Source organism: Larimichthys crocea, chromosome XIII (assembly GCF_000972845.2).
Source record: "Larimichthys crocea isolate SSNF chromosome XIII, L_crocea_2.0, whole genome shotgun sequence".
In the NCBI taxonomy this organism is placed as follows: Eukaryota; Metazoa; Chordata; class Actinopteri; family Sciaenidae; genus Larimichthys; species Larimichthys crocea.
In genome coordinates, this window is record NC_040023.1 from 12,726,769 (window position 1) to 12,749,865 (window position 23,097).

The 23,097-nt window shown below is 44.1% G+C and overlaps 1 protein-coding gene across 1 annotated transcript; it reads right to left on the minus strand.

The window, feature by feature from the left end:
* Window positions 1–957: 957 nt before the first annotated feature.
* Window positions 958–22,545, minus strand: tmem65 (transmembrane protein 65). Its single transcript, XM_027286979.1, has 7 exons — window positions 21,935–22,545; window positions 6,827–6,871; window positions 6,478–6,545; window positions 6,345–6,399; window positions 3,862–3,904; window positions 3,547–3,652; window positions 958–3,091 (listed from the first exon to the last, which is right to left on the minus strand). The coding sequence occupies exons 1-7, from the start codon at window positions 22,188–22,190 to the stop codon at window positions 2,969–2,971; spliced, it is 696 nt and encodes a 231-aa protein (XP_027142780.1). The 5' UTR covers window positions 22,191–22,545; the 3' UTR covers window positions 958–2,968.
* Between the last annotated feature and the right edge of the window lie 552 nt (window positions 22,546–23,097).

A 23,097-nucleotide genomic window follows, 5' to 3' on the forward strand; every position in this document is an offset into this window, starting at 1 on the left:
GCCTTTTATTTCTAACAAATCATGTACATTTTCAATCAGTTCTGTCTCACCTACACCTAGTCTTACTTCAGTCCAACTCATGAACACAAACGTTCCTTTGTTTGAATTTCAAACCTTGTTTAGTATTCCCTCTCTGAGTTACCCTCATGTTGTCCTCAGGTCAAAATGACCAAAGCACAACATGAGGGATGTTAAACACTTCATACAAAGTTTCAACACGTTAAATCTACGACGCTTTAAGACCTTTAAGACATATCACACGTCTGTATCGCCGTAAAAAGTCCAAAGCATGTGGAGGATTGTTTGTTTGTTCAATGGAAACGTTTCAAAAACACTTTTACAAGTGGAGAAATCTAGAGAAACAAAAGCTAACAACAGTGGTGGGTGACTTTGTGTTTTCTGATCGTTTTCTCCACTGACTGATTCGTTGTTTGGTTCATGCGAGTCTGAAAATGGTGAAAACGTGCAGTAATGTTTTTTAAAAACCGTCAAACGGTTGGTCAACTGTCAGAATAGTTGGAGATTGATCCGATCATTGCACCTTTGTTTCCTGATGTCAACTCTACCGCGCAGACTTTCTGTAGTCTGAGCACAGTCTGACCTTCGAGGAGTCTCACCGCCTTGCTCGAGGGCACGCCGGCTCTCTCTCTGCGACAAACGAGAAAACAAAAGATTCATTCATTTATTTATTATCTCGTTTTTTAAATGAACATACATGTTTATCAGTGCACAAACAGCTGCTGCAGTTTCCACAAGATGGCAGCACAACACAGCATTCCTGTTTTTAGTTTAAAGATTATAATCATTGTTCATACGCTTCAAAACATTTCGTCTGTTTTCTTATTTTGTTGCTGAAACTTCCTCCTCTCCAACATGACGTGAAATATGATGCAGGCGGTCGTCACGGTAACAAACATTCATTATTACTTAATTAGTGACTCCTCACGTGATTCAAACTTTTTTTTTTTTACAGTTAATCCACTGACAAACTTCAGTATCTTCTGCAGCCGAGTACAAACACATTCACAGCGTTGTGCAAACGAGCTTTTTTCTTTTAATTAACTCATGTTTGAGGATGTGGAAGGATTCGAGCTCGGCGTCGTCGTCTCATCTGTTAAACAACATCTAAAAATCAAACGTTATTACAACGTTTCCTCAAAGTTTTTACAACGTTTCAAGGCATGAAAAGAACTCTGTTCTCCTTCCATAACATGATAACGAATAAAACCAGTTTGTTCCAGGATGTTCCAGGATGTTCCAGGATGTAGTAAACTGTAGATTAATTTCTTGTAAACTTTGTGTAACAATGAAACATTCGTCTGTACGTTAACCTTCCTCCTGCTTCTATCGTCATGGTTACCCAGCTTCACAAGCATCAAATTCTTTCAAAGACTTTCCAGACCCACTTCCCCTTAAATTCCAGGACCCAACACGGTATAAACTGAGACCGCTGCTCAGAGTTAATTCCTGTAAAAACACTGATAATCTTAATGAGAACTAGCAGATTTACCATCATACCAACTAAATGTATAAATTCAAGCACTTTCAATGACCCGTGTCTATCTTCAAAACTTTTCAAGGCCTTGATTCTTTTCCCCTCAAACTCAGACTTTACAATACGGGTCCTTGAAATCCTTGAAAAAAGGCGTCAGTCTGTTAATTTCCTCGTTTAATCGTCCGATAATCGTCTGAACTCTGTGGTGAGCCGCGATGAGAGACTCTGTGCCTGAAACACTTCTCATGTTGCATTGTGGGGGTTTTTGAGACAGCTTTAAAGTGCGTGAATGTCTCCTGGAGAACTGAGACGGAAACATTTGGCTGATTTTTGGAAAAAATGTAAAGAATCGTTAGTTGTAGCTGATTGAGACTAAAATCTGCATAAACATGGAGTGTGTCTTAAACTGTTGTGGACTCCACGGTCTTAAATCTTGAACCATCTGGAGCTTCAAGTTGTGATGAAACACGAGCTAAGAAACTAATTACACAGACGACTGGATGGAAGTCAAGTGAGAGCGAGAGAGAAAAGCAGAAAAACAAACATCCGAAAACTGAAAATAGAAACTTTCCTTCGTTCATCAACCCGTGCGGAACATTTTTAAAAAGTGGGATTATAGAGCTACATCAGTTCTTCATGCAAAACACAGAAAACATTCCCGTCGAGGTAGCAGAGGACACAAAAGTTTAAGCTGTGAGTGTTCACCGTCACTCAGCTTCAGTTTGACGAATAGTGTTCTGGAGAGAAGTCTTCAAACGTACAAAGAGTCTGAAGAAACATAAGACTTGAAATAGTGTTCAGACCGCCTGAACAGCCGCTCAGCGTCAGTAAGTACCGTCTGTGTTTCTGCTGTCTGAGCTCAGGCGGCGTTCACAACACGGCGACTCCTCAAGAGCAACACCATCGACAACGTGGTCAAACGTTTTGAAAACTAGACGCTGAATAATCTGATGCTGTAAAACTTTTAGGACACACGGAAACTTTTGAATCAAAACGTCTCGATCAATTAAATTTTTGTCTCCCGAGACTTTGTGGCTGATTCAAACCTGGTATTTCTGCATATTTATAGTTTATAGTGAGTTTAGTGTTTGAACTTGTCTGGATCATTTAAGACTGTTCTAACTGTGTCAGAGTTTAGTTGTGCTGTCTCTCCTCGTGTTAGTCAGGGCCGAACACATCGAATGATGCTGGAATCGGTGCCGACTCGTCCCTTGACAAAACCTTAAACGAGTGAGATCTCCAATTAAACCGACATATTGAATTAGCAGACGGCGCGTCTTAGCGGAGCAGACAGTGTAAAAACACGACAGCTTGATGAAGCTGAAAAAACGTCTTGATGGAGCTGAGGAGGTGTGAACGCTGCCCGAGCAGGAGGACGGAGAAACACTCCACGGGAAATACTTTGTGTTTTTGTTTTTTTTGTGCGTTTGACATCAGCGGTCTGTGGATGTGACGGTGTTGTCGTGTCGCCTGTTAGGAAGAGTCCGACGTGTCGGCCGACGGTTCGGCTTCTTTCTCCTTCTCGTCATCGTCGCCCAGAAAAAAGAGCGGGAACATCCCCAGAATGCAGCCGATGGACACGCCGATGCCTTTACCCTGCAGGAGGAGGAAACATGTCAGTGTCTCTGACTCTCAGACTCTGCAATCAAACCGGTTTATTATATTTGTTTGAGCTTCAAAGACTTTCATTAAGCAAAGCTCCAGGCCTGTTAACGTCCTCGATGGCTGAGGAGACTCAAACCTGTTTTCTGAGGCGAGCTCCTCTTCAGGTTCTGCTTTGATAAATTTGATCTCTCACTTCCTGCTGACGTTCATTTCTGTCTTTGGATTCTCGTTATTCAACATTTTCTCTGATCTTCCTTCTCAAACTTTCACGCCTGCATTTGTCTGAAGGCTGCTCGATGTTCAAATTGTTACTGGAGATATTAAACATTTCACGCTCTGTTTAAAGCAGCGACTGAGGTTAGTTTCTGGATAGCTGTTCTCTCCAGAGGATAAACCTTTGTCTCATTCATCGTCTTTCTCTTGGTTATATAAGACAGAAGCCTCACCATGTGAGAGCTGAGCCTGGTCTGCCACATGTCCACCTGTTTGGGAGTCAGATCTGGAACCTGCATCCCCAGTTTGGAAGCCAGAGCCTCGACATAACCTGCAAGACTGCACGCACACACACATTTGTCTAATTACACGTTTATTCTCACGTCTGCGTCAGCATCAGGCTAAAGGTGCAAAACAAACTCCAGCTGTGAAGGATTCATTCATCGCACAACGAGACAAAAACATTTATTTAAAACGCTGCGACGGGCTTCACACGTCTCCTTCAAAGTAAAAGCTGAAAATAAAACTGAGCCCTCAGAGCTGCTTACCCGAGACCGGCCAAATCTGAAACCAGGTTCCCGAGAGCGGCAGCTGCAGAGACACAAGAGAGAGGAACACTTTGATTTCTGCCGACAACACACAGACACACACATACAGGAGAGAGAGGAAACATGGATTTGACTGTTTGAACGTTCGTTTGGAAACATATGAAATCAAAAATATCTCCGTGGTCTGCAGGGATCCTTCAAATCACGTTCATTTTAAACTGAATCTGAACTTTTTGCAACCGTTGCCTTGTGATCGCATCATTTCTCCTCCGGGATCTTTGGACCACGGCTTCTTTAATGGGTTCACGTCTTATCTGGGATGATTGAAATCTGACAGATTTGAGTTCACAGGCCTGTCCTCCGGCTGATTTCGGGAGGTGTTTAACTCAGTTGGTAGAGCAGCCGCCCCGTGTGTGAAGGCTCAGTCCTCGCTGTGGAAGCCGAGGGTTTGAATCCGGCCTGTGGCTCATTCCTGTCTCTCTCTCTCTCCACACATTTCCTGTCACTCTTCAGCTGTCTCGGTCAAAATAAAGCTTGAAAAGGCCAAATAAAATAAAGAATTCGTGTCGGCTGCTTCCGTCAAACCAACGATTCTGTCATTCGCAGTCCAGGTCTGCAACACTAAGGACGTCTTGGAGGACGGGGGGTTTGAAGTGTGTACGGTTATCACCTTTGCATCTCAGACAGACGCCTCCACATGTGGTTGGACGGCACATCGTTGAACTAGTTCACACACTTTTAAAAATGTGTCAAGCAGAAATAAGTCAAACTGATGAGGCGGCTCAGACTTTACATCTGACCTCCAGGCAGAGCTGGAGGGCCTGGCTGCACCTCGCTGCCTCCTGGTCCAAGAAAATCGATGAATGGATGATTGACGTTTGTGTCTGTAATCCGTCTTCAGTGCCTCCATTTGAGCAAAACTTAAGAAACTCACCCACACACACGACAACCAGAGCAGAAGTGTGAATCTACTTAATCTCCACAGTGCCAAGTGGCCCACATACATCTCTCTATATTCATGAGATGAAAACAAAACATCAAAGCAGCGAAACAAGAAGAGGGAAGGTGTGAAACTTTTTTTACAGATCAAAGAAGCTCCAGCTTCTTCCTCCGTCGGCCTTCGTGGTTTCACTGTCAGCGAAATCAGCTTCAGTACTCCATCAAGAATACGCTGCAGCCATGAATAATTCACGTTCCTGGCCATTAAAAGCGTAAAGGTACTAAGGGTTTGTTTGTTCTGTCTTCAGAGGATCTCTCCTCGCCGCCGTCGCTGCCTCCAGAGTTTCCTGCGGGAGCTAAAAAACTCCAGATGGACGCTTCAATCAGAGTTTCCTTCAAAAGGAAGAAGTCCTCGCAGGCGACAGAGAGATGATTTCACAAACCAACACCTCTGGCACTGATTGTGTGCGACAGCCGAGTGCTGGGCAGTCAGCAATAAAAGCTGGAGAACTCTCATCCCTCGCCTCGTCAGGAAACCAGCTGAGCGTCTCTGCAGGATGGACGACGATCAAACAAATAATAAAACAAGAAAGAAATAAATAAAGAAGCAGCGCCTGGATGGAGAACGGCGTCAGAGCAGAGCTATTGATCTGGAGCTCCGTCTTCAGCGTCTGATTTGCACTTTGCAGAGAGAATTGGAGCCAGGTATCCATGGAAACGGAATAATCTAGCGGTGCGAGGAGGGAGGAGGAGGAGGAGGCGAGGTCCGGCCTTTACGGTGTCGACGGGGTAATTAAGACCCCGACTGAGATCCAGAGCAGTCCTCGATAAACTGCGACGACATCCAGGATCGGTGGCGTCACCTGAACTACACGACTGATGGATGACACCTGTGAGGACTTTATAAGGTCGTACAACAGGTACACTGATCCTCTTCACCTCCTTTCGCATGAAGGAGATGAAGATACGTTTCTGGTCTCAAACTATAACCGATAAACTCACTCCGGCTGTGTGAGCTGAAGGTTTGTGTCCAATCTAAAACAGAGCTGGAGTGTGAAAAACATCGGAGTCAGTCGAGGTTATTACACAGAACGGTGTGTTTAGGATGCGAACACATAGACGAGACGACACATGCTTAAAAATTCATGAGAAAATGTTGTGCAGATATCTGTTCACGAATAAGTGAAGTTGTTGGAGAATATTTAATTAACAACAGTCTGACATGATGCAAACGAGTGCACACAGCTCTAAGCTGCTCCGGGCTTCAGCGACGCGCCGCTCGTTCAAACCTGACGACATAATAAAGAGGCAGAGTTTAGTTTAAGACGTATTCAGTCTGTCATGATGCACAGCAACTTTCTGAAGGAGAACGTCAAAGAAACTGGAGCTGTTGGGAGTCACCGTCCTCCGACTGCATGAAACAAGGCTGACACCGTCACTGGGACTATTTTTAAAGTTTGCTCACTCGCTTTCAGACAGGAAACTGTGCCGGCGAGATGACGAAGTGGATTTAGATTTGATCGGGTCTCTCTCTGTTTTCTTACCGGCCATGGTGGAGATCCCCAGGGTGACTCCGATCGAGAGTTCAATCTGTGTTCCCTGGAGGACAGAAGAGGACACAGTTTAAACATCTCTCCATCTTTAGTTCTTACGGTGAAATTAAACGTCATCACTTACTGCTGCGATCATGATGGCGTTATCGAGGAAACCGAATCCAACGAAGGGGAGGGCGTTATGGAACAAAACTGCAGACAGAGAGGAAGAACACGGCGAGGATCAATCAGTTTGTTCGTCTTGTCACTGAACTGAACTAAACTCATTCATCAAGCTGAACAAACTGATTCATTTATTCACTTTAGAACTATCGCATGTGAAGGAAGAAGACGTGTCTGAATCAACGCAGAAGAACTGAACAACATGTTTGAATACTGGTGCAAACTTTATACAAGAAGACGAATCCAGGATACTTTGAGATCCACAGCTGCTTGAAATGTGCAAACAAGTGTATCAGATTTAATTTTCTCACCATATCGGATCTGGGCTGCAGTCGGTGGCGAGGGCTCCAGCGTCTCTGTGAAGAGAAAACATCAGCACGTCAAACTTTGCAGCCACGGACTCATCACATCATGTCCAACCATCCAAACTCAACAGTTCCAAACTCCATCAGCCTACCTGAGCCTCATGTTTTACCTGTAAGACTCTTCATTCAGCAGATCAGAAGCTGTTCCTACAGATGTGTTTTTATGCATTTTGAATCATCGCATCAGTGAAGTTGGGCGACTCCACGTGTACGTCACGTTTTTTTTCTGCATCGCTCAGCTGAAGCTGAAAATTTGGACCGACAAAGTCGACTCGAGGTCTTTTTGACTGACGACTCCAATCATCGAGCTGCCTGCATGACATTTGTCTCTTCACACGCTATCCGTAATTAAATAAGGAAGAAAATCCTGTTAAAGTTTCTTTAAAACCGGAGCAGCGTGTTAATCTTTAATTAAAGTTTATTCACCTGCTACTACAGCTTCTGATTGGTCAGCAGACTCATGTGATGGTGGACGGCTGTTTTAAACTCTCAGAAGACGTTCAGTGTTGAATTAATCATCCATCCATCAGTTATGTCTTCAGAACATGTTGCTTCATGTAACTCACAGGTATCGAATCGTGGAATATCCAGCCGTACGAGACAAACAGCAGTCGGCCTAGAAAGTGTTTGATTGGCGTGATTGACTGCTGGATGTCGAGGCAGCACAGCGTTTTCATTACAGAGAAAGACGAGGCTGCAGTTTATCTGTTGTCTCCACGTCCAACACGGCTGCCCGAGGTTACAATCATTTCATCATTTCATATCAAGAGAAAGCTCGACAGACAGATGCAACCAACAAAGACCCGAGTTACTCTGCAGAGCACAAACTCAAATTGCTCCATAAAACAAAGTCTAAGAGTTTTTTATTTGTGTTTCTGCTTCCAAACTTTCCATCTGAAGCCAACAGGACGGTAACAAGAGTAAGACTAATGTTTTTATCTTTAAAAAGAAGTGATTTTAAATTGATTAAATCATTAAAAACTCAAATAGCAAAGAGAAGAGAAGCCTTGCTGCCCAGAGAGGATTTACAGCTGAAACAGGGAGCAGGTAAAACTAAAAGCTATAAATAATATCATAAAATAACAATGTGAGAGCAGCTTTACAGAGATTTATAGCGACCCGCAGCTCATTTGATTTGTTTGTTCGGCCACAAATCGACCGCTCGGGTTCGTTCTCAGCGCTCAGCAGTCAGAGAAGAAGCAGACACAGCTAGAGAGAGACACCAGAGACCATTCAGCAACTGAAGAGCCAGATGTTTCCCTCAGGAGCTGGTGAGAGCGAACACTGGGCCTGACGTTCATCAGGTGACACGAACACGACTCCAAAATAAATAACAGCCGGACTAATGACGCTGAAACAAACTAATAAAAAAGACAAACTGCAGCAGACTAATTAGGAGTAAATAAAACAAAGTTCAACCAAAGTGCACTTCATGAGGAGACAACGAGAGGTTTGCTCGAGTATCTGATTTAATTGGCGAGCGTAGAGAACTCTGGAGAGGCATCGAGCTGACTCAGGAGAAGTGGGTCACTGGAGCACGGGAACAGATCAAAAAATAAATTAATCTGCCGAGTCCTTAACTCTGTGACCTCCCCCTGTGCGTCTGAGCATTAATGAGCTCATCTCGTACGAGCGTCGCCAACTTTTCAGACAAGTTTTGGACACGGAGACGCCGAGAGCACGAAACTAATGATGCGAGCGCGGTGGCAGGCAGACTCATCCTTCAAAGTGAAGAGGCGGCGGCGGCGGCGTGGACAGAATCACACCTCTAAACAACCAGACGCTGTAGGAAAGGTCAGACTGTTTTAGTACGCAGGAGTGGAAGGAGCAGGCTGGGAATATCTCCAGCTCCTCACATGAAATCTACTATTCACCCAGCAGAAGTTACTTCTGACGCTGAACGAGGATCTGAATAATGAAAAGTTTCCATCAAAGGAAGAAGCATCCTTCCTCCAGCAGGGGAAACGGTTCGTGGATTCACGCGAGGGTCTGATGCTTCCTTCTGCTTCCTCGTGCGAATCCTCATTAAGTTGCCAGGCAACAAATCCTGCTCAGCAGCATCGCTTAGCAACAACATCCAACCCCGGATGTGACTCGGGGACCCTCCGGAGGGTGTTTAGGAAAATGTTAGGGTCACTTTCTAAACCAACAGGATGGCGCTCTGCTGGGGTGAGATGAGAAAACAACTACCACGGCTGAGTGTGATAGGCTTAGACACCTGTCAATCACAACAACACAACAACACTAACTTTTAAAGCGTCTCCAGGCACCTGATGGAGACGCACGTATACACAAAACTTCCAAGATGGAGTGAGCTGAATGAAACTTGAAACTCTGTAAGAGAAGAAGAGAAAGTCAAATCTAGTTTTCTTTGCAGCCTGATCATAGCTCAGAGTCAGAGTCAACACTGACAGCTACATTTGTACACTGTCACCGTCTGTATCCGCCGTCACAAACATCGGTGATCATTCATCCATTGTTGCGTGCTGAGCATTTACTCTACGAGCGACGCAGCCAGAAGAAAAACATCATCAACAAAACTCATGGAAACTTCTCAGAAGTGGAGGGAATCAGTAGAAGGATGTAAACACTCGCTCCCAGGCTGATCTAAGATCATCGGCAGCCCTGAGGCGGGATGAACGAACCCACCTGTCAATCAAAGCATAACTTCTACAGTTATTCTATAAAATTCACCCTCAGCACATGTTAATGTTCACGTAGCTGCATCACACTTCGAGTTTATATTCATCTTACAGCACGAAACCTCCTGAGAGTCCACTCAGATGAATTATCATCTGACCTTTGTTTTCCTTCTATTGATTCAGAGTCTCCCTGAGCGGCAGTCTGTGTTTGCTCCACCCGGAGCCACAGTCCGACCCGAGCAGCTCTGCTGGAGTGGTTCGGGTTCACGGGCCTTGCTCGAGGGCACCTCAGCGGCGGTGACGCTGCTTTTAAATTGAACCGACGACCTTCTGCTCGCTTCTTAAAACTTTTAGGACAGCGCTGAGTCAACAGGGGACATGTGCTGTTTGAATATTAATAAATAAACTTCTTATAAAACTGCAAATCAGTTTATTCCTGTGATGGACCGAGCGAGAGAGATCCAGATGGATGTCCACAGAAAAGTCTGACGGAGGTCCGATGAATCTAAATGAGAGATCTGCTGCTGCGTTCCATATTAAAACTCATCATTAAACATGATTTATTCCAGTAATGTGCTGATTATACAAACTGTAGATAAATGAAGGTCTGCCTCGCTCTTCATGAGGATTTTATTCATGAAACATTTTCAGTTTAGTTTTCATTTATTACAGATTCAAACAGTGTAATGCTGTGACATCAGTCTGATTAGAAAGCACCAGCTGATCCTCACACTTACAGAACCGTGTCGATATTTGGCGCCGGGCAGGTCGGAGCACACCGGACACATTAATCAAACTACCTGCCAGAGAAGAAGAAGAGCAGCTACAGTCAGCGCTTTGAAACTTGTGTGCGTCTTCAAGGTCGGCCAAGAATCAGGAGGTCACACAAATCATGTGATCAGATCATTTCACAGCAGAAATAAACATGTTTACAGCCTGGTACAAAAAACAGTTTTGGTCTCTGTAGCTAATTTCCCCGTTCATGACAACTGTACTGAGGGTGAATTTATATACAACTCACCTGTTCACATTATATTAAGGCTTAAAGTTATGCAGGGTTAAGAGCGGGGAGGCTTTGATTGACGTTACAGGTGTCTTGTCTGAGCACTCAGGGTTTGTCCAGTACTTCAGCGATCTTTAATTCACGTTTTCTTTAACTACATTTGAACATAATAAAGTAAAAACAACAAACAGAGTGCAGAGCGTCTTCCTCAGCCTGATCGGGTGGATTTGATCCACATGGTCTCAAACTTTCCTCTGGACTTTATTTCTCATACTAATGTTGTTTTCTGCTGTGTAATGAGTGTTCGATCCTCGCCTTCTTGTTGAAAGAACATTAATTTTTAAACGCTGCTGAAGGTTTCTGACCACGCGGCGGGAATAACCCATTTCCACCTCTTTCTGATTTTGACTTCCTAATGACTGCGGCGCGAGTACAAACACCGGGGCTCATGGGAAAGCGTGTCCAGAAATAGGTCGGACTGACGCAGGCAAAAACATTAATGTCACTGCAACGATGTGTGTGTGTGTGTGTGTGTGTGTGTGTGTGTGTGTGTGTGTGTGTGTGTGTGTGTGTGTGTGTGTGTGTAATTAAACATCAGCAGATGCTGCATCATCTGTCCGCTGTCTGACAGCTGATTAACATAGTGGAACGGCTTCCTGCAACAATACTCTGGAATAAATCGTCACTTAAGTCGATGATATTTGATGCATTCACTCGTTACACCGTCTCCGTAATACTTGGCAATGTTTCCCTGCTGGTTTATGACAAAAAAATACTCGAGTTGTCTCAGTTTTGAGCTCTAATTACATCTCAAATGTAGAAAACATTTATTATCCTTTGTGCTCTTGCAGTGACGGTCTCGTCTCGAGTGACAAACAAGCTTCATTTACGCTCAAAATGAAGGAGAACACACACTTATTGTTTTATAATTAACAGATCAAATCATCCATATTTTTCTGTCATAAGATCCAGTATCCACTAAAATGTCAGGAGCAGGTCTGTGTGTGTATTTAAAAATAAAACTATATCATCAGAAGGATCCGTGTGTTCTGAATTATATAAAAAACTTTGAGCCGAGTTGGAAAATATCAGCAGAGGAGCCAGAGGGAGGTCAGACATCAGAGAGGCGGCGGAGAGAAACGGCGTGCGACGCCCGAATATTTCCATATCGAACTGTGAATTCATTTCAGCAAACCAGAGTCGGTTATTGTTTGAGTGAGCATAAATGAAGCGTCACGATCATATGAGGGAAAACTACAAAGTCTGGAGGCTTTGAATTCACAAAGAGGTCTGTCTCTGTATCGATCCTTTCCATACGGTTTATTATTTTAGCTCAGGATCCACTTTTTGCTTCGAATTGAAGAAGGTGAATCCATCCATCCATCCATCCATCCATCCATCCCCACCAACCACAACCACAATCTACTGGACTTGATTTTCTAAGTCCCTTTAATTCTTTAAGACGAACTCCTCGTCCAAACTTTTCACACCAGTTATTAGTGTGTCAGCTGCTAGCAGAAGTCCGTCTGTCTTATCAAGTTATCCGGGCACCACAGGCCGTCACATCGTGCACACACATACAACAGGAGGGGAAATTAACACCGACCACCGACCAAATGTTTCTCCTCCTCGATCAGCCAACCTGGCAGCTCCTCGACCATCACCGCATGCTAAAACCTCCATGTGGAGTAAAAATAATTGGCAGTTTTGAGGAACGTTCATCTCTGTTTTCACTTCGCTGTCTTCTAATCACGCACACTTTTCCCACCATCGGACGTCAGATTCTTCAGTTAAGACGAGTTCAGCGTGACGAGTGTTGACACTGAAATATGACTCAGTCTGATTAAATCCATCACTGGAAATTAGCCTCAGCGAGAATCGTGCTCTGAATAAGTTCTGTCAAACTAGTTATAGATGATTCGAAGACAAAACGATCAAAACATTAGACAAAATATGATCCTGCTCTTCAAAACTTCAGTGTTTAATTTCCTTCTTTTAAGAACCATTTTGTCTGAAGTGAGTTTGTGAGAAACTGCTGACTGATTAATTTGTCCAACTTCAACAACTCAAACTTTATTTTTCCAAACTCAGACGTGTGAAGGAACGCTGACATTTTCATTTAATTTAAAGTTGTATTCGGGTTTCACGGTTTCTCAGGACTTAACAGGGAGAACACCAAAGATAGTGCAGCCCTGTGTAACCGGAGGACAGACAATGTGTGCTGTAAACAAGGGACACGGTTTGTTGGAAGCTCAACATTCAGATTTGTCTCCTTTGCTTCAAACAGCAGGCGGACACCTCGGGCACAGTTCAGCTCTGCTGTGACTTCTTCAGCAGTACTGCTGTAAATGTTTGGAGACACTCTGCTTGGTGGACTCAGAGGTAACAGGTCTAACATAACAGAGACTTCCAAAGATGTCAAGGTTTTCAAACTATACAGATACAACAGTTGTCGTTCCACGAGTGCTGATAGAGCACAACAGCACCGTGCAGATATAAAGCGTAACAGCACTGTGCCGATATAAAGCGTAACAGCACCGTGCAGATATAAAGCGTAACAGCACGGTGCCGATATAAAGCGTAACAGCACCGTGCCGATATAAAGCGTAACAGCATGGTGCTGATATGAAGCGTAACAGCACCGTGCCGATATAAAGTATAACAGCACAGTGCCGATATAAAGCGTAACAGCACCGTGCCGATATAAAGTATAACAGCACCGTGCCGATATAAAGCGTAACAGCATGGTGCCGATATAAAGCGTAACAGCACCGTGCAGATATGAAGCATAACAGCACCGTGCTGATATAAAGTATAACAGCACCGTGCCGATATAAAGTATAAAGTGTAACAGCACCGTGCCGATATAAAGTGTAACAGCACCGTGCTGATATAAAGCGTAACAGCACCGCGCCGATATAAAGCGTAACAGCACCGTGCAGATATACAGCGTAACAGAACCTTGCCGTAACAGCACTGGGACCTTTAACTGCATGCATCACTCGCTTTAGAGCCGTTCTAACGGACGCTGTATTAACGTTACAATAACAGTCATCAATCTGAGATTGTAACAAACTGTCAACAGACTCTCATTTCACTGGTTCATACATGATACAAAGCAGCTGACAGGTCGTAGAGTGTAGATCTATACAAAGTAGCTTGCAAGCGAGCGCTCAGGAAATGTTTATGTGATGCGTTGCTTGGCAACCGTGCAGTCCCAGTGCAGATGTGAAACTATTTGCGTTGGCGGAGCCAAAGATATGATTTCACAAACAAACAAACAGTAAACTGTTGCCACTTATTACTGTTTACCAAAGAATGGCGCTTGTAGAACTGTCGTATTAAAAGAAATGTCAGGCTTGAGGTCATGATGTGATGCTTACATATCTAGCGTAGCGTATTGGCTGTCAAAATAAGTTGGTGCTCTACAAACCGAGAGCCAAAATCAAAAGATAAAGACATAGACACTCGTCATGAGGTGTCATGTTTGCAGATACACTTAAATCAGTTTCAGTTAATTTTAAATTTCATTTTTTAAGATGTATTTTTCATGTAAAAAGGTCACCTTAAATCTTTGTACTCACAGATAAAACTGCTCAACATAGAGATAATTATTGAGTGTGAACACATCAGGTTTGGGTGATTAGACGAATTTGCTGAGTCCATATCTGGCTGTTTTTTGTCTCCTTATTTTGGCAGTTAGAGAACCATCAAATCGAGTGAACACAACACTCATGGATGTCTTGTTCTGAATTGTAAATTTAAGATATTTGTTGCCGTGTGTGATTACATCGTGGGATCACAGTACAGTCTCATGTATGCACAGTCACAGTTGATTTTTGTTTTGCAGCAGATGGGATTTCACTTTGTATTTCTTCGCTCTTCATCTCTGTTTATGAACCGTCAGCTGTGAGACGCGGGGAGGATTCATGTCAATCTCCCTGCGTGAGGCAGCATTTTCGGCTCAGTGGAAAGCAGATATCATGCTGCTATCAACCTAGCGGGATCGGGCACTAATTTAAGGAGGCAGCTTTGAGCTTTGAAGTGGAGGGTTTAATTTATGTGACACTCAGACCTGCACCTGCCGTCAGTCTTACTCAAACCTCCCAGGTGCTGCTGCCGCTGAGGGCCTGAAAGCACTGCTTCAACACACTGTTCATCTGTCTCCAGTCTCGGAGGAAATATCCGTTTCGCTTTCCAGCAACCCCTTGACACCACTTCCACAACACTCCATGAGACTGACAAGTTCCCGACATGTGTTGGCAGCAAGATTTACTATTGTTATTATATGTACAGAGGACAAACACCTGTCTGACAGTGCAGAGCGCTCCACATCAGCTTATTGAAATAAGGTAAAGAAAAAGTAGTTTGACTGCAATTTATTGACTCTGAACTTGAACTGTAGGTTCAGCTTTCTCGCTCTCTGGTTATACATTTCATCTATAGCCTGAGTTCATCAGATGATGTCTATCACCTTCATCCTGCTCCAAGCTTTTATTTGAAACGCATCTAGCAGGATTTGTATGCAAACAAATAAATAAATAAAATACATTTGGCGGTGGTTGCAGCGCTCTAATTAATTCCCTGTAGATTTGTACTATTTGACTGAATTAATTCAGCCGTCTATTATTATCGCTGCTGGGAAATGTGTCTGCACAGAGACGAACAGCAAACCTCCGGCACTCGATCCAAAAAGGAGAATGCAAACAAGCAAGCCTTAATCCTCTTCTCCACAGTTACAGAACATCCAGTGCACAGACTGATTATTACATCTGCACCGCAGATTATTTCCCCGTTACTACAACATACCAACTTATAAATGATGGCATGAAACACCACCAAGACCCAGCAGAGACACGGAAAGTCTGTCAGTAGTTCGTTCTGACTACCAGCTCGACGCCTCGACTTCCTGTCGGCTCAAAAATCTGAATCTATGCAGTATGTGGACGTAGCAGTACTTTACTTTACTTTACGTAGCAACTGCATCTGTATGCAAAGACGGTACGGCACGTAAACAAGAGAAACATTTAGTCCAGATTCAACCATCAGGTACAAACAGAGGAACTGTATTTACATGGTGACTAAATGAGTTCATCTTATTCTCAAGTGTGCGTGCTGAACACTAACACTAATAATAACACAACTCCTCATGTGGAATGAGACTATTTTAATCTTCTTTTATTTGGCTCAACGTTTGAGGAGCTTTCCTTTGTTTGAAGAGAGGCACCATCTGTCCGGTACTGAACGCAGAGTGACTAACTGCTCCTTCAAACTTTCAGGATAGAAAAACTGTTGGATCTGGTTCCCAGTTAGCAAAATACTGATCGGATCTGATGAGGTGTTTCTGTTTTCTGGTCAGCGTCCTGCAGGAGTTATGTTTCTGTACTGAGGTGTGAGCTGACTAATGTAGTCTGATTTCTCACTGCCAATATTAACCGATGAAAAAGAAGCTGTGTGCAGGAATATTAAACATGTTTTCATTCAGGTGCATCATGAATCATCTTATCTGCACATTCGTTGGTATCACTCTGCATGGCCTGTAACCAGCGTGGCAGGAAAGAGGCCTGAAGTCAAGCTGTCGACGCAAAGGAAACAAGAAATAACTGGAAATACTTCAACGTGGCGAAGGAGACTCCCCTGAAGGCAGTCAAGGAATTGAAGCAAGAGAGGACCCTAGATAAAACTGCCTTCATCAGGCACCTGACTACCTGAGCAGAGATGCAAATAACATGATCATGCATGAGCTACAAGAGGAGTTCAGGAAGTTCAGTTCCCTGGCAAGGCATGTCAGCGATGCAAACGAGTTAAAACTCAAACTGACACTGTTTGTCTGAAGTCTACACTCAATTATTGTCATTTTAAGTGACTCTTATGACGGTAAATTTACTTTTCTCAGGTGCCTCAGACAGTCAACGTTGAGTCCTGTGGCTGGCGTGGAAAGAATTATCTGAGCTGATGGTTTAAGAAAACTTTATTCCTGAACGGACACAACTTCAATTTGAGAATCCGATGCGGACGTTTCCGTCTGCTGATTACAGATAATGACGACGGTCAGTATTTGCAGTGTGAAATCTGCCAGCTGTTATTTTAATGTTAGTAATGAAAAGGAGGCAGTGCAGACATTTATTCCTCTGTCACACGGAGACTCCAGTAACTGCTCAGTCACACTTTTATGGTGCGTTTTAATTGGACTCTGCGGGACATCCTGTCCGACCTGTGAACAACATCAGTCGTCTTTCTTACTTACAGTACTGCTGTAATATTTCCTGCTAAATTAGCCGCATATCACAGAGTGACAAGTGATTCAGGGAGAACTGATGATCATTTAAAATCACTCTCCGTGCTTCAAAGAACGTGGTAATAGTGACGGATTCCAGCCGACAGCTACGCAAAGCTCAGAGCGTTTTCTCTTCTTGAAAGCTGGATCGCATTTCCAAAGCTTACCTGAGGGAACAAAGTGAAAAACACTCATGATTAAATGTTTTTGGGAGGAAATATTTCCTGAAGGAACAAAAACCCTCGTCTGGTTTTTCAGGCTGCAGTTTTAAAGCTCCTGTGAAGAACTGGAAATCTGTCGTCACGCTCGCTTGTGAGGAAGAATAACGCTGCAAAGTGACGCAAACAAAGACCTCAAGATATCTGAGTGAACCCAGCATGCAGTATAAATATTGTATTTGAATATTTCTGCATACTGGACTTATGAAACAGGAATCGCATAAATCATGTGTGACCGGAAAGCTGAGACATGTATCTGTATTTATTTAGAGCGGTTTCATCGTTTTAAAACTCGACCTCACTCAGATCGACCTGTTGTGACCTCGAGGTCAATCACAGCCTCTTTAAACTAAAGACGAGCGCGTTCACGGGACGGATTGCTTTCCTACATATACCGACAATACAAAGAGGATTGTGAGTTATTTCCAGGAGTAAAGTTTTTGTAAACAAGTCGCTGAAAAATGCAATTCATGTAAAATGTCAAAAGTTTATTTTTAAATTCTGACTCAGCCGTCTTGAGCTCGTTACAGGTGTCAGTTTAATCACCGGTCTGTTGTAGGTCACATTCTGGTTGTTGCCGTCACTCAAAAACTGACATCTATATATATATATATAAAAAGTTTGGTCTCAACTGGAACTGGAGGATCTGCAGATTCATATCTGATGTGTTATAATCCAGATAAATCTGACAAAAATAGATCTGTAGTTCAAAATCCACGTGGTTAACAAATACGACGTCGGCGAGATGAGCTTCCTCAGCCTCAGAGATCAGAAGCTCGGACATCCAGCTCGGAGTAGAGACGCTGCTCCTTCACGTCGAGACCTTCACGAGACCTCGGAGCAGACCCAGAACCTGCTGGAGGGACTACAGAGCCCATCTAGCCTGGGAACGCCTCGGGATCCTCCAGGAGGAGCTGGGATGTGTCGCTGGGGAGAAGGACGTCTCCGACCCCGGATGAGAGGAACATACATCGAATGGACGTAAATGGTGTTTCTGAGCTGAGAGAGGATGGATGGATGCTGCTCTGTTTATTTCTAACTGGTGACAGCATCAATTCAGGTCCAGCTGATCTCTGGAGCATCGTTAGCGAGAGCCTGACACTAAACAAACTGTTCACACTCGATGCTGCTGACTCAGAGGATATCTGAGGCCTTAGCGAGTGTGTGGACCGTTAAGTTAAACACAAACTCTTCATATAATTGGGCTGGGTGGATTTTTTAATCACTCGCTGCGGATTTCTGCCTCCAATCACAAACTCTGGTCAGCCAAAGAAGCTCGTTAGCCTCGAGAGAGCGACGTGGCTTTAATTGTGCGTTGCAAATCAGTGGAAACACGCCGGAATCAACCCAATGTTAAAGTTTCTTTCAGCTGCTTCGAACGTGCATGAATCCGCTGTGACAAAGCTCTGAGTGTCCCGATGAACGTCTACGAGGTTTTAATGAGCCTGCAGCTCGAGCTCGCCGTCACAGCGACTCACTGGACTGAAAACGTTTCTCAGCTCCACCGAGAATGATTCGGAGCCGCTGCTCGCTGCTCTTCAGTGGCATTTTAGCTCATTAGTAGTTAAAGTAAAGAGGGGCGGACAGTTGCTTATTAGTGAGGACTTAGAGAGACAAACTCCGTCTCATTAATTAATCTGCTGCACACGGCTGCAGAGAGAGAATCACAGGAGCAATCCCTTCATGTCATGATGGACGTGTTTGACCCGTACAGTCCACAACAACAGAACTAAGTGAGCCCTGCTGATCCACTCATGTTTGTGCAGCAGCAGGTTGGACTTTGCTGCATCCCTGCAGATTTCCAAGGAACCTAAACCCAGAGTTTCCAGACTCTTGAAGCCGGTATCATCGCATTTAAAGTGCTGTTTCATATTGATATGATATCACATGATTCTTTATCTAGCTTCGAATGACGAGTGAACACATCAGACAGCCAGCGGACGACAAACACACGACGACAGGATCGCAGTGTAGAGTGAAAACAAAGTTTACAGACTCTGTGTGAACCCGTCATGAGGCGCTGACACCGACATCGTCAGGACTCGCACACCTTCTCATTAAAAACTAATCCCTTCATTTCAGAAATCAGTGAACTGTATAAAATAATCAGTGGGTTACATAATGCTTAATATCAAGAGGAGTTCAGACATTAACTAAGGCCACGCTGCAGCGACACAGGTTCGATTCCTGCGTGTCATCTCGACTGTCTCTCCTCTGAGTTTGCTGCCACAAGCGATTATTTTGATAGTCGACTAATCACCGATTATTTTTTCGATTAGTCGACTAATCGGATCATGCGTAAATTGACTGTCCGGAAGAGGGGCGGGTGTGCGGGCGCTGTAAAGCTCGCCGCCATGGAGGAAATGCGCCGGGGAGAGGTCACACGAGGGGATCCTGTCGCACTGACCCGAGTTCAAGTTGCGGAAAAATCGCGGTGATTGGTTAAAATTGCAACACCGGCCTGAATTCACAGAGATTCACTGAAGTTTGGTTGAAGTTGCAAATTGCAACACTGTGAATTCCTGGTTCTGTGTTATGGTGTCATTTACGGTACAGTCAGGCCTGACGCCGACTACCACTACTGCACATGTGCGTAGGTGTGTTTGTGTGTGTGTGTGTGTGTGTGTGAGTGACAGGAAGGCAGACGCTGCAGTGGAAGCTGCAGCCGCAGTTTCGAGAGAAAAGCAAAGTTAAAAAAACAAAAAAAAACGATGCATCGACTACTAAATTAGTCGACTAGGGATGTAACGATGCATCGTGGCACGATTAAAAATCGGTACAAATGCGTGACGACTCGCATCGGTTGACAGAAAAAATGAATCGCGATTCTTGGCGAATGGGAACCCGCACAGCGCGTGCTCTCATTGGTCAAACAGGCTTCTCGGCGCGTTGCGTGAGCGTGGCGTGTTTGGTCCGTCCTGCACGAGACTTCAAACCCACCGGGAGTGTTTCAGGAGCGAGCGCTTAGCCCGCCAGACTTTGTTTACTTGATCAGATTTGGACATTTTCCCGGTGTATGTTCTTCTAAACATGCTTCTACATGTGTAAATATGTTACGTAGTTAGTTAGTTTCGCTTTTGTCTGTTTTTAGTTTGCACGGGGGTATTTTATTTTGAAAATCCACCGGATTCTCTTTGCTTTTTCTGTGTCTGGCTTTCGCCCCTTCGCGGTGTTCTGTGGATTGACGCGTGCGCTGCAAGTTTTAATGTTTTTATTTTATTGTTATGTACAAAACTTACCAGCCCACATTGGCCGGTGATCAAAAAAGTTAATTTGGTCCTGGTTACCCTCGTGAGGAAACTCACTCACAGCAGTTAACAGCAGTTATACTGTGAGACTGTTTCTAAAGAAAGCAGATATTGTGTTTTGTTGTTTAAGATGTAGGTTGCACTTTTGTGAAGAGAACACAAACATGTTTGAGACTTTCTGTAAAGAAAGATTTTTTTCCTAGAAATAAAAAGTATACATAATATAATATTTATTTGTCATAATTTGTCTGTAGCTCATTTTGATTTTAAAAAAATCGTGAAAAAATCGTATCGTGAACAAAAAATCGTGACTCGAATCGAGTCGTGAATTGAGTGTATCGTTACATCCCTATCGTCGACATAATCGCGACTAATCGACTAATCGTGGCAGCCCTACCTACGGTATCTTGAGCTGTCGTTTTTGTGAAACAGAGTCTGGACACTCACTCAGATTATCACCTGTCACAGCAGCTCACAGTCTGTCTCACACCTTTAACCCAGCGGGTCGTTTCCAAACCTGTGCCGAGGCCGTGGAGACACATTCTAACAAACTCTTGCACAACCGTCTCTCTGCAGAAACGTTTGCCAGCGGCTGGGTGTGGACTCAAAGCTCCATGTCAGGTAGATTTTTGTTGTTTTTCTAATTCAGCTCGACACTCGTCCCTAAATTAACTTAAAGCATGAAATGCTGCTGCTGCAGGGTGGGCGGATCCATCAGCAGCCAGAAAAAGAGGAAAGCAATTTACCTGAAAACAAGAAAATCAGCTGATGTCGTCTTACATAACACCCTGAAAAGCAGCACTAATGAGAACGACTCTTTGAAAAGCCTGGCAGCACGTCAGCGCTTCATCTGATGAGCCGGGAGGGAGATCAGAGCTCACCTGGTGAGCTGGCTGCAGGTGATAGTGGCGTCTTTTAAAAAGCAAGCTGTCTGAAAATATTCAGTATTCTCAAGGATCTTTTTCCAGGGTCTTGGAGAATCCCCCTCCAAAGATGCTCAGAGAGGAGATTTCTCAGATCTCTCTAATCCTGACTCGGCAGCTGATTTTTCTATTTCAGTCCTGACGTGACTCACTCTGGTTTTACAGAAAATACCGTCTGGTGACTCAAGAGAGGAAACACACACACACACACACACACACACCAACAATGAGTCAATTAATCTGTTTTTTTGAGTCATTTTTTATGAAATACTGTCTAAATTCTCTGAATTGAGCTTCTTAAATGTGAATATTTTAATTTTTTAATAGCCGTAAACTGATTATGCACAAAAACAAAAACATTTTCTGACATTTTATGGACGAAACAACCACGATAAACGATAAAAACATGAATCAACAGTGAAAATAATGATTTGTTGCAGCTTTATTTTGACTTAACTTTCCAGTGAAAATAATGATTTGTTGCAGCTTTATTTTGACTTAACTTTCATCATCAATCATAGAAACTGTAACTTTCTGATTAAATGTGATGAATGATGTTACCATGGAGACACACATCAAACACACACACACCTGCAGCAGGTGTGGCCCATCACGTGCCTTCTCTGTTGGACCCACCAATCAGGTGGAGGCTCCTCGGTGAGCTCACCTGCTGCCAAGGTGAGCCCCTGATTGAATCCCCTGTATTACACGGCGGCGGGTCTCGAACCTGTGACCCTGCTTACCTTGAGCGATGGCTCTGGACTCGAAGCTCTGCAGCTCCCCCAGCAGACACGTCCTCTCCTTGGGCTGCAGCCGGTAGATGAACTCCTTGGCTCTCTGCGGGGAGTTGAGCGGCTCCCTCGGCTCGTTCCTCCCGTGTGTGCCCAGGCAGCGGCTCGCTGTCCCCGGGAGCCTCGGCGCCGCCCCCGGTGTCGCCAGCCTCGGTAACTTCTCCGCGGCCGCCCGGAGCCCGGCTCTGTGGAGCCACAGCTTGAACATCGTGGAGAACTGGGCGGTAAATAACGAAGTGCTCGCGGCTCTCCGGGCGTCGTCTCCCCGCCTGGTCGCGCTCGCAGTCCGGCAGAAGTTGCTTCTTGTTCGGTCTCGCTGTCTCTAAATCCGCCCTCAGCACAAAAACAACCGACGAGTCTTGGAGACGGTTTCTGCGACGGTCGCGGAGACTTTCAAGCTGCGGGTCATGTCTCCTCTCCGGGTCATGGTCGGCTCATACGACGGTCCGGAGTTTGGCACGTGAAGTTCAACACAACAAGAACTACAAGGCGTCAAGTCAGCCGGAGTAAAGGACTACACATCCGGCGGAGGGTTTCAAAATAAGACGCGATGCTTCCGGTTGTTTCACACACTAAAATATCAATATTTTTAAATCTAATATCATATAAATAAAATAATAAATATAATCTAAATTAACTTATAAACTACCAATCTTTTATATAGTATTTTCATTTATTGTTGTTATTATTATAATAATTATTATTATTATTATTATTATTATTATTATTATTGAGTGTGCCTGAAAGAGCACACTCTTTAAAACCTCTCAGGCTTATTGAGTGTGCGTGCAAGGCGCACACTATATGTTATCCACCGCGCTTATTATTATTCTTCCACCCTTTTTTGAGTTTTTGTCGCACATACACAAAACAGGTATCGAAACGTGCGGCTCGGCGGGACATGTGTGTATGTTTTTCTAAGAGTTTCGGCAAACGGTTTGCCAAAAAACGGCGCCAAAAATGAATGGGTGTGTATTGCGAGAACTTTCCAGAGCTAGAGTGAGTGATGTTATCGCTAGAGTGGAGAGGGGAGAGAAAAAGTCGCAAAAAATAAATTTGTAAAACTGCGGACTGACATGATTTATCATAGAACGTGGAAAATTGTCGTTCACTCA